We start from the raw sequence: 13,062 nt of genomic DNA on the forward strand, positions 1-13,062 counted from the left end.
GCTCCCCCCTGTCACTCACAGAGTAGGGCCGATAGGGGAGTTGCGGCACCACCCCCTGTCACACACAGAGCAGGGCCAATGGGGAGGTTATGGCTCTACCCCATCACACATAGAGCAGGGCCCGTAGGAGGCAGTTGGGGCGCCGCCCTCTATCACCCACAGAGCAGGGCCGATCAGGGGGTTGGGGTTCCGCACCCTGTCACACTCAGGGCAGGGCCGATCAGGGGGTTGGGGCGCCGCACCCTGTCACACACAGAGCTGCAGGGCAATCAGGGGGTTGGGGAGCTCCCCCCTATCAGGCACAGAGCAGGGCTGATCAGGGGGTTGGGGTGCCTTCCCCTGTCACGAACAGAGCAGGGCGGATAGGGAGGTTGTGGCCCCGCCCCCTATCACACACAGAGCCGCAGGGCGATCAGGGGGTTTGGGCGCTGCCCCGTCACGCTGATACCGGTGCCAGGAGGCCTCGCGGCTCCGCTGATCCCGGGTTCGGGAGGCCTCGCGGCTCTGCTGATCCCGGTGCTGGGAGGCATATTACCCTTTTACTATGTAGGATAGAGGCCTGGTGCACGGGTGGGGGCTGGCTGGTTTGCCCTGAAGGGTGTCCTGGATCAGGGTAGGGGTCCCCACTGGGGTGCATGGCCAGCCTGGATGAGGGGATGATGGTTGCTTGCAGCTGGTCACACCCCCTTCAGGGTGGGGGTCCCCACTGGGGTGCCTGGCCGGTCTGGGAGAGGGGCTGAGGGCTGTTTTCAGGCTGGCAGGTGACTGAAGCTCCCAACCGCTCCTTTTTTTCTTTTTTTATTCTGGGCCAGCTTTAGCTCTGAGGCTTGGCTCCAGCTCTTAGGCCTCCACTGCTGAAAGCAGGTATCTGGTTTGTTTGGGTTCTATAATCGAAACACTGTTTCACCTCCAGCTCTGAGATCCCAGAGGGCTGAAAGCAGGTTTCTGGGGTTTTGTTTAGCTTCTTTATTTGTAATAATGTTTCAAACTGCAAGCTCAGAGGCCGGCAGTGGCAGGCGGGGAACGTTGGAGTACTCCGTCACTGAAGCAAGCAAGCCTCATGTTCGCTTCAAGCTACCTGGCTGCCGGACGCCATCTTGGCTGGCAGTTAATTTGCATATCTCCCTGATTAGCCAATGGGAAGGGTAGCGGAGGTATGGCTAATTACCATGTTTCTCTTTTATTAGATAGGATATGAGGCCCCTATAACCATAAGAAATGCAAAAAATACACTGTTAATAACTCATTCTCGAATTGCCCATATTAAAAATAAAAATGCCCCCTGTGGGACCTGTGCCCCACATTGGGAACCAATGGTATACCAGTGGTCGGCAAACTGCGGCTCACGAGCCACATGTGGCTCTTTGACCCCTTGAGTGTGGCTCTTCCACAAAATACCATGTGCGGGCACGCATGTACAGTGCGATTGAAACTTCGTGGCCCATGCACAGGAGTCGGTATTTTGTGGAAGAGCCACACTCAAGGGGACAAAGAGCCGCATGTGGCTCACGAGCCGCAGTTTGCCGACCACTGGAGACCCTTCCCTAAAACATTCTTTATTGAGACAAGCAGGGATGAGAGGCTAGTACTCAACCTCCAGGGCACACAAGATTGTTACTAGGTGCATGCTTTCTACCCACTAACTAGTATCCCTTCACCTGCATTAGAATAATTTCCTCAGCAGGATCCAAACACCATGGGGCATTTAATGCTCTTTGAAATGGGGTAACGTATTCCTTTGATGAATCATACCCTCTCTGTTCTTCCTTATTACTCTTCCACTCTTTTCATACACACCCCTCCCTGAAAAAGCTTATAAGAATAACCTTTACAGCCACTCCCAAACAAGTCTGTTGAGAGACCACCAAGGTAATTTGTATAAGTGAATGCTGTATTAGACATACAACATGAAAAATTCACACATACTAAAGATTTTAACCTATTGTTCATGTATCAAATGCAGGTATGTTTTTATTATACATAGTCCTATAAACAGACATTCTCATAGGATGCTGTCTGGTTCATAAATTGGAATAACTATTTGAAGCTATCATAATTTTAAACATAAATTCCCTTAATTAAACATTTTTCCTTCTAGGAATTTGTCACACCAATAAATTCAAATAAATGGCCAAGAGAGTATAGTATTAAACTTAAAATGTGTGCCTCAAGCTCTGATTATTTAGAAAGGTAATGACTGAAATGAAAAAATAAATTTCCCTCTGGGTCATTTATTAGAAAGGGGAAATGTAAATTATATTTTCATGTATTTGAGCTAATGTGGTAGCTAATAATATTTTATTAATGGTTTGGTTACCTTTGAATACACCACGTTTCCAAGAGCTTATGTGTAGAATATATGGAATTGCACTACCAGGTTCTACGGTGATGCTTTGCTTTCCCCACACTATGGGAACATTTGAAGATACCTGGAAAACAGAGTTCAAAATCAAGAACTATATGTCAACATTTACATGAAATCAATAAAACAAGCTAAAGCATAGGAGAAAATGAAATGTAATTTAAATACTTCCATTAAAAATGTTTCCTTTTAAATAAAAGGCAAGCCCCCAAACTGCTATATACAGTAGAAGAAAAATATGAGACCTATGAAAAAATAGAAGGAGGTTCTTGCAAAAAGAGTGATGTTTATTTTCTGTTGCTATTTGTAGCAAGATCATTGATGCTTAGACAATCTGAGTATCTTTTATAGGTAATGCTCCATTTTCTCTATGTAATTTTAATGTACAAATGATGAACCATTTCAATGAATTTCTATATCAATATTAACACAGTATATAAAGGATATTTAAGCAACATTTGACCACAACTCTGGTTAAACCCAACTTTCAGCTTACTTAGTATTTGCATCTTGCCACCCTCACTGCCCAGGCAAACACTAGTCTATTTTATGCTTCTATAAATTTGCATATTCTGGACAATCCATAGGAAAGAAATCATATAATATGTAGTCTTTTGTGACTGTCTTTTTCCTCTTAGCATGCATGATCTTTCCAAGGTTCATCTACATTGTGACATATATCAATACATCATTGTTTATGAATGAATAGTATTGAATTATATGATATGAAACATTTTGTATATCCATTCATAAGTGATGAAAGTTTGGGTTGTTTCCATTTTTGTCTAATTTGAAAAAAGCTGTTCTGAAAACATACACGTTTTTGAGTGGACATAGATTTTCATTTCTCATGAGCATACAACTTGGAATGGAATTGCTCAGGCAAATTATAATTCAATATTTAACCTTTTAAGTTACTGTCTTCCAAAACTGTTTTCAAAAATGGCTGTAATTTCCCACTAGCAATGCGTGATAGTTCTGATTTTTCTACATCTGTCAGTTTTTATTGTCTGTCATTTTAATTATAGCCACCCTAATGAGTGTAAAGTGGCATCTTATTGTGATTTTAATTTTTATTCCCTTAATGACTAATAATGTGGAATATCTTTTTACCTACTTATTGCTCATTTGCATATCCTCTTTGGAGAAAAGTCTATTCAAATTCTTTGCACATTTTAAAAACTGTGTTGTCATTTTACTTTGTGCTGTTAGACATACTCCAGAAATAAGGCCCTTCTCAGATAGATGGCATGTAAATATTTTCTTTCATTCACTGGTTGGATTTTTCACTTTCTTCAAGGTATCATTTGTGTTTTATATAAGGTACTATAGCCATTTTCTAACATTCTAACTTTGAAGTCCAATTTATTTGTTGGGAGAAAAAAGGGGACATATGTAGTACTTTAAACAATAAAGACTTTTAAAATTTTTTACTTTGGATTGTTCACTGCTAATTTATAGGAATGGTTGATTTATATTTGATATTATATCCTGTAAATCTTCTAAACTCATGTATTAGTTTTGAGAGCATAATTAGTAAATTTCTTATAATTTTCTCTTTATAAGATCATGATATCTACAAATAGATATTGTATGATTTCTTCCTTTTCTATGTAGATACCTTTTATTTCTTGTTCTTAACTAATTGCACTACGTATGACCTTCTAGCTAGTACAATGTTCAATAAAAGGTTCAAGACTGGAAATCCTTACCTTGTTCCTGACCATAAGGAAAAAAATCATTGAATGCTTTTTCATTAAGTATGATGTTAGTTGTGGGACTTTCATAGATGCCCTTTAGCATGTCTCAAGCACACAGAATATTTTTCAGGATAGACCATATCATAGGACATTGTAGTAAACAAAGCCTCAACAAATTGCATCATACACAGTATGTGTTTTAACAAGAATGGAACTAGATTAGAAATCAGAAATGGGGAAAAATTTGGGAAATCCTTAAACAGATGAAATTTTAGACAACATAGTCCTAAATAACCTGACAAAGGAGAAATCCTAAGGGAAAATAGAAAATATTTTGAGTCCATTTAGTGGATAATTCCTTTCTTTTATTGAACTTTTCAAATCCAGAATTTATTTTTTATAATTCTATATATTTCTTGATACTATCTTTTTATTGAAACTTTTCATTAATTCTTCAGACAGGATTCCTTTAGTTCACTGAACAATTTACAAAGGTTTGTTTAAAGTACTGGTATTTGTCTACTTAGCCAACATGTGGGCCCCTTCAGGGATAGCTTCCAGTGACTGCTTAATATCCTGTGTGTGTATGTGTGTGGGTTATACTTCCCCATTTCTTTGTTTCCTTTTTCTTTGCCTCATAAATTTTATTGTTTTGTTGAAAAAATGTGCGTTTTATATAAAGTACTATAGCCATTTTCTAAATCAGATCACTGCTCCCCTATGTTTTGTTCTTTGTTGATTTAGTGACTTTTTGGAACTAATACTGTGATTCAGCATTCACAGTAGTATGTGCCCCCTGAAGTCCCTGCTTAATTAGCTTCGTGGTCAGCAATAATTTGTCACAGGTTTCTTTAAATGCCTTGAAACAATACATCATCTTCCCTTTGTCAAGGAGCACTGTATATGTGTTGAAGCACACTTTGAGCACTCGGATAGTTATTTAAAACTGCATTAACCTTAATTTCCAGCTTACACAGTGCCTCTGTGTCAGCCAGAAATGGGAAAAATGGGATCCTCTCAGATCTTTCCTGGGAAACTGCACAATTCTGCAAATGGATGTGGCCTGCATGTTCCCCAGGAATATGTGAAGCTTTTAAAATCCCCCAAGGATGTCTGATTCCCCAGATCTTCCTTTCAAGTTGTTGGCCACAAGTGTTATTGCAACCTTAGGCAACTGCAATGTCAAATAATAACTGTTGAATAGTTTGGCAAATGTCCTGAGGGTATGAATATAAAAATATTAGTAAGAGCTGGAACACATAATAAATATTAATACTTTCATGAAATATAATTTAATAGGTGATATCTTTAATTACAGAAAGAGCTTCACTAAAAGTTTACATTCTATAAGTAAAATATCCAGGTTCTTCAGTTTAGTTGTGGATTAAAATAATAGAAATATAAACTTTAATTATTAATATTTGTGAGGATTTGTTATGAATAGAATTCCACTTCTACATTTAATTAGATGTAGTTAATATAACATAATTATTAGTTTTAAAAGCCTACATTTTAAAATATGCATTCATTCTGAAGAATAAAATATTAAAAACCTATAGACATTAACTCCTCCATAACAACAAAATGAAATAAGCAATGCTATGAAATTTCAGGTTTTTCTCTAACTTGTTTTCCGCAAATTCTTTTTTTTAAAATATATTTTATTGATTTTTTACAGAGAGGAAGGGCGAGAGATAGAGAGTTAGAAACATCGATGAGAGAGAAACATCGATCAGCTGCCTCCTGCACACCTCCCACTGGGGATGTGCCCGCAACCAAGGTACATGCCCTTGACTGGAATCGAACCTGGGACCTTTCAGTCCGCAGGCCGACGCTTTATCCACTGAGCCAAACCAGTCAGGGCCTGCAAATTCTTAAAACAGGATTCCTTGCTCACCAGTAAATTCTGGACAAGGAAAAGGAGTGTTGGAAAAATATTTTTCCCTTATTTTTAATAAATCTAAGTGATCATAATATTTCCTTCTTTCTTTCCTCCACTGGATATTTTTAAAGTTTTTTGGGGTTTTTGTTTTGTTTTTTTGTTTTTTATTGATTTCAGAAAGATGAAGGAGGATGGGGAAAGAGATAGAAACATCAATGATGAGAGAGAATCATGGATTGGCTGCCTACTGCATGCCCCCTACTTGAAATCACAGCTGCAACCCAGGCATGTGCCCTGACCTGGAATCAAACCAGTGACCTCTTGGTTCATGGGTTGATGCTCAACCTCTGAGCCACACTAGCCAAGCTCCTTCCCTTCTTTCTTCCTTCCTCTTTCTTCTTCCTTCCTTCTTCCTTCCTTCCTTCCTTCCTTCCTTCCTTCCTTCCTTCCTTCCTTCCTTCCTTCTTCCTTCTTTCTTTCTTTCTTTCTTTCTTTCTTTCTTTCTTTCTTTCTTTCTTTTTTCCTTCCCTTCCTTCCTTCCTTCCTTCCTTCCTTCCTTCCTTCCTTCCTTCCTTCCTTCCTTCCTTCCTTCCTTCCTTCCTTTCTAATTTATTTTAAATCTTTATTGTTGAAAGTATTACGTATATCCCCTTTTTTCTCCCATTGACCCCTTAGAGCAGCGGTTCTCAACCTGTGGGTCGCGACCCCTTTTGGGATCAAAAGGCTCTTTCACAGGGGTCGCCTAAGACCATCAGAAAACACATATATAATTACATATTGTTTTTGTGATTAATCACTATGCTTTAATTATGTTTAATTTGTAACAATGAAATTGGGGGTCACCACAACATGAGGACCTGTATTAAAGGGTCACAGCATTAGGAAGGTTGAGAACCACTGCCTTAGAGCCTGTCCCTACCACACAGCCCCACCCCAGGTCCCCACCAACCCACTGTCTGTGTCCATGGGTGATTCATATATGCATACAAGTTCTTTGGTTGATTTCTTCCCACACCCCCACCTTCCCTCCGAGATTAGACAGTCTGTTCCATGCTTCTATGTCTCTGGATCTTTTTGTTCATTAGTTTATTTTATTCTGACTGGCTTATTTCGCTTAGCATAATACTTTCCAGGTCCCAGTTGGCTGTGCAGAGGCGCTGCCCCAAAGGGGGCAGAAACAACGGGATGTGTGATGACCACAGGTCACTCTGAGCAGGGGAGGATAAAAGGGGCCCTATGCTCTGATTTAAGCTTAGTTGGAGACTCCAGAGTGAGAGGAGCAGTTGCAAGGTTGTGGTCAGTGGCTAATTTGGAGGATCCAAATTAGAAGTGGTGGTGGCAGGGCTTGTCCTGACTACACCCTCCCTGCTGGGGCTCTGAGGTTCCCTTTCCTTAAAAACTATTATGTGCTTGATACTATGATTTATGCTAGCTTTAAAATATGGATAAGAGAGGCATAGCGTTTCTCACAATTTATAATATGGTGGAGAACAACAAACAGGTAAGAGTAATATGATGTATGTTTGATGGTGGAACAGGTATAAAAATGTTGTGGAAGCATACGAAATGGATCTACTCAGGTTTATGGGAATAGGTAAGGATTTTTGGAAAAAGTGGCATCTCGGACTTGCTCCAGACAATGAAAAGGAGTTACACCAACACTGAGAAATGGAAGATAGGAAGTTGGAGTGAGATTTCTAGCTGGCAGCGAAAGGAAATATTGTATACAAAGGCCTAAGTATAGCTGCAGCCAAAATTGGCAAGAGATGAACCTGAGCAGGTAAGCGTTTGAAGGATAGTAAATGCCACTTTGAGAAGTATGTGCTCCATCCTGGTAAGAAGAGTTTTAGCAGGGGAGTGACAAAATGAGGTTTTCGTTCATAATATTCCCTCCATTTTCAATCCAGCAAGGAAGGGAGAAGAAAACCAAAGCACATATTTTTCAAGATCATAAAAAAGCAGAAGATGAACTCAGAGAATTTCTAAACTTTGGCAGTACACCCTAAAACTGAATTCAGGCACCTGTGATAGCTATTTGAAGCTTCTTGTAAAGATTCTATTGGGCACAACAATTTGTAGATAAATGTACAAGTAGAAAGTTGTATTTTGGGATTGGTTGAAATAAATTAAGCAAAGGGGGCTAAGTGCAAAACTTCATAAAAATAAAGATTATACATTTCTTCACATTCCTACTATTACTCACACTAGTAAAGGATAGAATACACTTTTGTAAATATATTTTTTATTGATTTCAGAGAGGAAAGGTGAGGGAGAGAGAGAGATACAAACATCAATGGTGAGAGAAAATCATTGACTGGCTTCCTCCCGCACCTACAACCTGGGCATATGCCCTGGACGGGAAATGAAACATAGACCTCCTGGTTCAGAGGTCGACGCTCACACACTGAGCGATTCCGGCCTGGCTAGAAAACACTTTTGAAATGTTGTGCTGATAGGTTTCACATGAAAATTTCAAAAGCTATTTAAAAATGCGTTTGAAAATATCTTTTCTTAACATGTGCAATTTCTTCAAGTGAAAATACACATGAAGCAAATAAGTAGATTTTAATGTCTTTTGATTATATACTAACACTTAGAAATAAAATTTGTTTGGTCCTAATTCAGCTTTATAATTTCAATAACATTTAATAGCTGTTAGACTAATATAAAGTAGAATTCTAAGCATTCTTTGTGTGTCATTGCTTCATCTAGTTAAATAAAATTAAATATTTTTAAAATTTCCTATAATTCTATATACTCATTCTGAAAATACTCTTATACTAAAAAAAGTCTTACCTTAAATGTTAATCTGTTCTTTGTATCATTGGGCACCATTATGGTTCTATCTTCTGGGATCCCCACCTGACAGTGGGCAGTGATACTTTCCAAGGCCACGGGTCTTCTACCAATCCCTTTCATGGCAAAGACATGCTCCATACCATCAGCTCTATTTTGTACAGTAAGTTTACCCTGTGACAAATCAAGCAAATTTCAGCTCTATAGGAGTCACATTTGGATTCCAAACAGCCTCTACTATCCTATTACTCTTGAGTCTGATAAATCAAATGAACATTTAAGGAGGTCAGTCATTGAGTCTTGCAGTTTATGTACAAATATCTCTACGGAATGAGCAAGATGAAATACCTGTGAAAACCTCATTATTTCTCTTTACTTTCTCTAAATACAGAGTTTATGCAGGTATTCTCTTAGATAGCAAATATGTGCATGCTGATATCCTTGTCAAAGAAATATGTCTTCAGAAAATAATTTCTGAAATACCAACTTGCTTAATGAATAAAAACAGTAGAAGCAATGAGTTTACTTTGTTTAGTGTGTTATGTAAAAGTAATATAGGCATAAGAATTGGCAGGCAATGACATTGCACCTTTCAGAATGTTTATCCCTCAAGTTAAAATAATTATTCAGGCAGAGTGAACTCTAATGATCAAATTCATGAAAATATAACTTTTCTGCAAAAAGATTTACTGTAAATTATATAGGTTAATATCATACATTGTTTTGACACATTAATACTAGGTAAAAATTATCAATGAATACATACCATAACCTCACATTCCAAAAGAGGTTTGAATGTGAGAGGATATTGTACTGTTTCACCTTGTTTGACAGAGAAATTATGAGGTCCATAAAAACATTCTCCTTCTATATTCATGTGACATCTCCAGTTATTCATTGTTCTATTAATCTAAAGCATGAAAAAGGTAGATAAATATAAGAAAGATGATATTTATAAAGTTGAATGACATATTCTTGGTGCTTTCCATAAAATTATATATTGTATTTCTTAAAAATCGCTATTTGAAAGTCATATTTGTTAAGAACAACTATGAAAAATTGTGAATATAAGGCACAAGAAGTCTTTTCATAGTTATTCTTAAATATGTCCTTTCAATGTCACACAGGAGCCTAACAGGTTGATCCATGGGTTATTTAATAGCTAAAGGAATATTCCTTTGTTTGACTTACTAATTGTTTAAATGATAGAATGGTCTTGTGGTTATACATTTTACTCCTAATAACTGGGTCATTAGAAAATGTTCTAACTGGTAGATTGCTTAGATAGCAAAGGTCACATATCTCATATAGGAAATTTCCGTGCTCTGATCAGACTTCTGTTATGTCTTTATTAAGTAAACAAATACAAAACAATTTATTAGTCAAAATTCCTTACAATTATGTTACTTTCTTCTATGTTGCATAGACACTTTGAGTAATAGATAGCCAAGCTACAGCCAATCATTATTCTTAGTGCCTATGAACCCATCTTAATAAATATCAAGATCACAACTGAATCTAGAGCAGAGTAAGCCAGGGACCATTACTCTGTTTGGTGGAGCCAGGAGACATGGCTTTTGAGTAGGAATTTGGTGATAGGTTAAAGAAGTTAAAGTTAATTTTTTTTAAGCAACGAGATACAGCATAAGATCAGTGGTTCTCAACCTTCTGGCCCTTTAAATACAGATCCTCATGTTGTGACCCATCCATAAAATTATTTTCATTGCTACTTCATAACTGTAATGTTGCTACTGTTATGAATCGTAATGTAAATATCTGAAATGCAGGATGGTCTTAGGCGACCCCTGTGAAAGGGTCGTTCAACCGCCAAAGGGGTCGTGACATAAGTGATTAATCAGGTGAGTAACATGATGATATTTATAGTCAGGAATAAAACTCTGACATCAATGTAGAGAAACACACAACAACAGATAATACAATTGGAAATACGCAAAGGTTGCAGGTTTAATCCCTGGTCAGAATAAGTGGAACAACAAATCGATGTCCGATGTCTGTTTGTCTGTCTGTCTCTCTCCCCCTCTCTTTGTCTCCATCCCTCCCTCTCTAAAAAGCATTCAATAAATAAAAAGGTTTAAAAAAGAAATCTGTAATAGCTCAAGATAAAAGGTTTAGAGAACTTTAATTGAGATGGTAACAGTGAAAATGAAGAAAAATACAAAATAAAAGAGTTCATGCTTACTATTGGAATATTCTGGGTAAGGGCTTCAAATGCTGGTGTTACGAAATCAAATCTGGTCTCTGGACATTCATCACTCACCACGCCTTCAATGTAGTAGGTGCGCACATCATACCTTGATGTTAACAAAATTTTGCAAGGGTAGCGTCCAGGACAGAGAGGAGCAAATTTTAAAGGAACTGAAAAAGATCCTTCTGGAACTATCAAAATAATTGAAAAATAAATTAATCATTTTAAATGGCATAAATCCCAAGATTCTTTTTGGGGTAATCTAGAAGACACTAGGTGATACTTAGGTAACACACTACCCCTAAATCTTCAGGGCATAACAAGCAAGTTTATTTATCAATGACAGATAGGTCATTGATAGGTCAAAGGAAGGTCTAATCCATAAAGTCACTCAGGTACTAATGTTGTAAAAGATAGCACTATGTTGCAGCAGTACCATCAGAAATACCTCTTCTTCCCTGACAGATCAGGGGAAGAGTGGATAGAAGTTTGCTTATTTAGTTGGCCAGAACCAGTCGCACGGCTTTATCTAATTGAATGGGGACTGAGAAATGAGACAGAAATATGGAATATTTGGTAAGTATTGTTATTGTTTCCCAGATTCCCATGACTTATGGGTGATCTGTCCCATAACAAGCAAAATAATTTGCAACTTGACCAGCAGATAGAAATAATTTTTTCATAGTTAATAACCTAGGACAGTCCAATTAATACTTATCATTACACCTTGTTATAAAATTTACCTTGTTACTAGGTAATATCATTTCTTATGATGGGTAGGCTATCTATGCTGTTCCTTTCCTTCCAAGCAATATTACCTTTTCTCATATCAGCATTTTTTTTATTCTCCATGAAATGACAAAGCAGTTATAAAAAAAATCTCTCAATCTTAAAGTAGGATGCAGTATAAGAACATAATACAAATTTCACTGCTTATGCCAATGTATTAATAGATGAAAAAGAAATGATAGAAATATATTTAGAATCCTAATTCTGCAAAGAATTTCTCGCAAACCAAGAAAACAAATCAAGCTATCAACTAATGGACTAGATAAGTATTATGACATTAATTGGCTATAAATTTCATTGACTCACATTTAACACCTCAAATGTTAAAAAAAGCAAACTTGTTTTCAAATATGCTGAAGTTTGTACACCACATTCCTTAATAATCCATTGGCCAAAGCAAGACACATAGTCATGGTTCAATTCTCAAAGCACATGCAGGGGTTGCAAGCTTGATCCCCAGGGTGGGACATGCAGGAGGCTGCCAATCGATGATTCTCTCATTACTGATGTTTCTATCTCTCTCTCCCTTTTTCTCTGAAATCAATCAAAATATATTTTAAAATTCTATTTTCCAGCTTTAGTTTCTCTCCTGCACTGTGTCCCCTTGGGCAATGAACTTAGCCTTTTTTTACAACTCAATTTCTCAATCTGTTAAAATCAAAGAGTGAGATTTGATCAGTAGCTTTCAAGCATTTTAGTTTTTGGTTTTGAGATCCTGTCTATGAACAATACCTAAAAAGACAGAATCTCCACATACAAAACAAATTAACATAAAGGATAAAAAGCTAGAACTCCAATTCATGTCCACACCTCCATATAACTAAACCAAAGTACTTTAAAAGAATGCTATGGATCTATAGAATATAATTTGATGAATCTATCTCAGGTTTCTCTGTGCATCAGAAATGTGAAGGATGCTAAATACTGTAGTGAATTTATCATTATCGTCCATAGTTAATTATTTAAGTATATTATAGACAAATAAACAGATATAATTATATGAATTCATTTATATAAATTCATTTACAATAGATATTTATTTGTTCTAAAATCATGTATGAGTATATTTTCAGATAATATTTTAATGTATTTGCTAATCCCACTTTCATCTACTACGGGAAAGTTTTAATCTAGACTTTTTTTTTCTTATTCTATATATAAGAAGACAAATGCTTGTTAATTGGAATTTTATCCACTTTAGAAACTTTATTATGTTCTTATCAGCACATCTGCCTCATAAATACTCTGGTAAAGAGAGTGATAGATTCATTGTGTACTAACAATTGCTCATTACTGAGTTTCTTCATGTAATATCAAACACATGAAG

General features: G+C 37.1%; 1 protein-coding gene across 1 annotated transcript in view; it reads right to left on the minus strand.

Annotated features, from left to right (window-relative positions):
* Window positions 1-13,062, minus strand: part of CFAP47 (cilia and flagella associated protein 47) — a 469,227-nt gene that overhangs the window by 112,733 nt on the left and 343,432 nt on the right. Inside the window, 4 exon segments of the mRNA XM_036304204.1 lie at window positions 2,318-2,429; window positions 8,741-8,914; window positions 9,507-9,650; window positions 10,941-11,116. Of these exon segments, the coding sequence (XP_036160097.1) occupies window positions 2,318-2,429; window positions 8,741-8,914; window positions 9,507-9,650; window positions 10,941-11,116 (606 nt within the window).

The sequence above is a fragment of the Myotis myotis genome, unplaced genomic scaffold (genome assembly GCF_014108235.1).
Source record: "Myotis myotis isolate mMyoMyo1 unplaced genomic scaffold, mMyoMyo1.p scaffold_m19_p_4, whole genome shotgun sequence".
Taxonomy (NCBI): Eukaryota; Metazoa; Chordata; class Mammalia; order Chiroptera; family Vespertilionidae; genus Myotis; species Myotis myotis.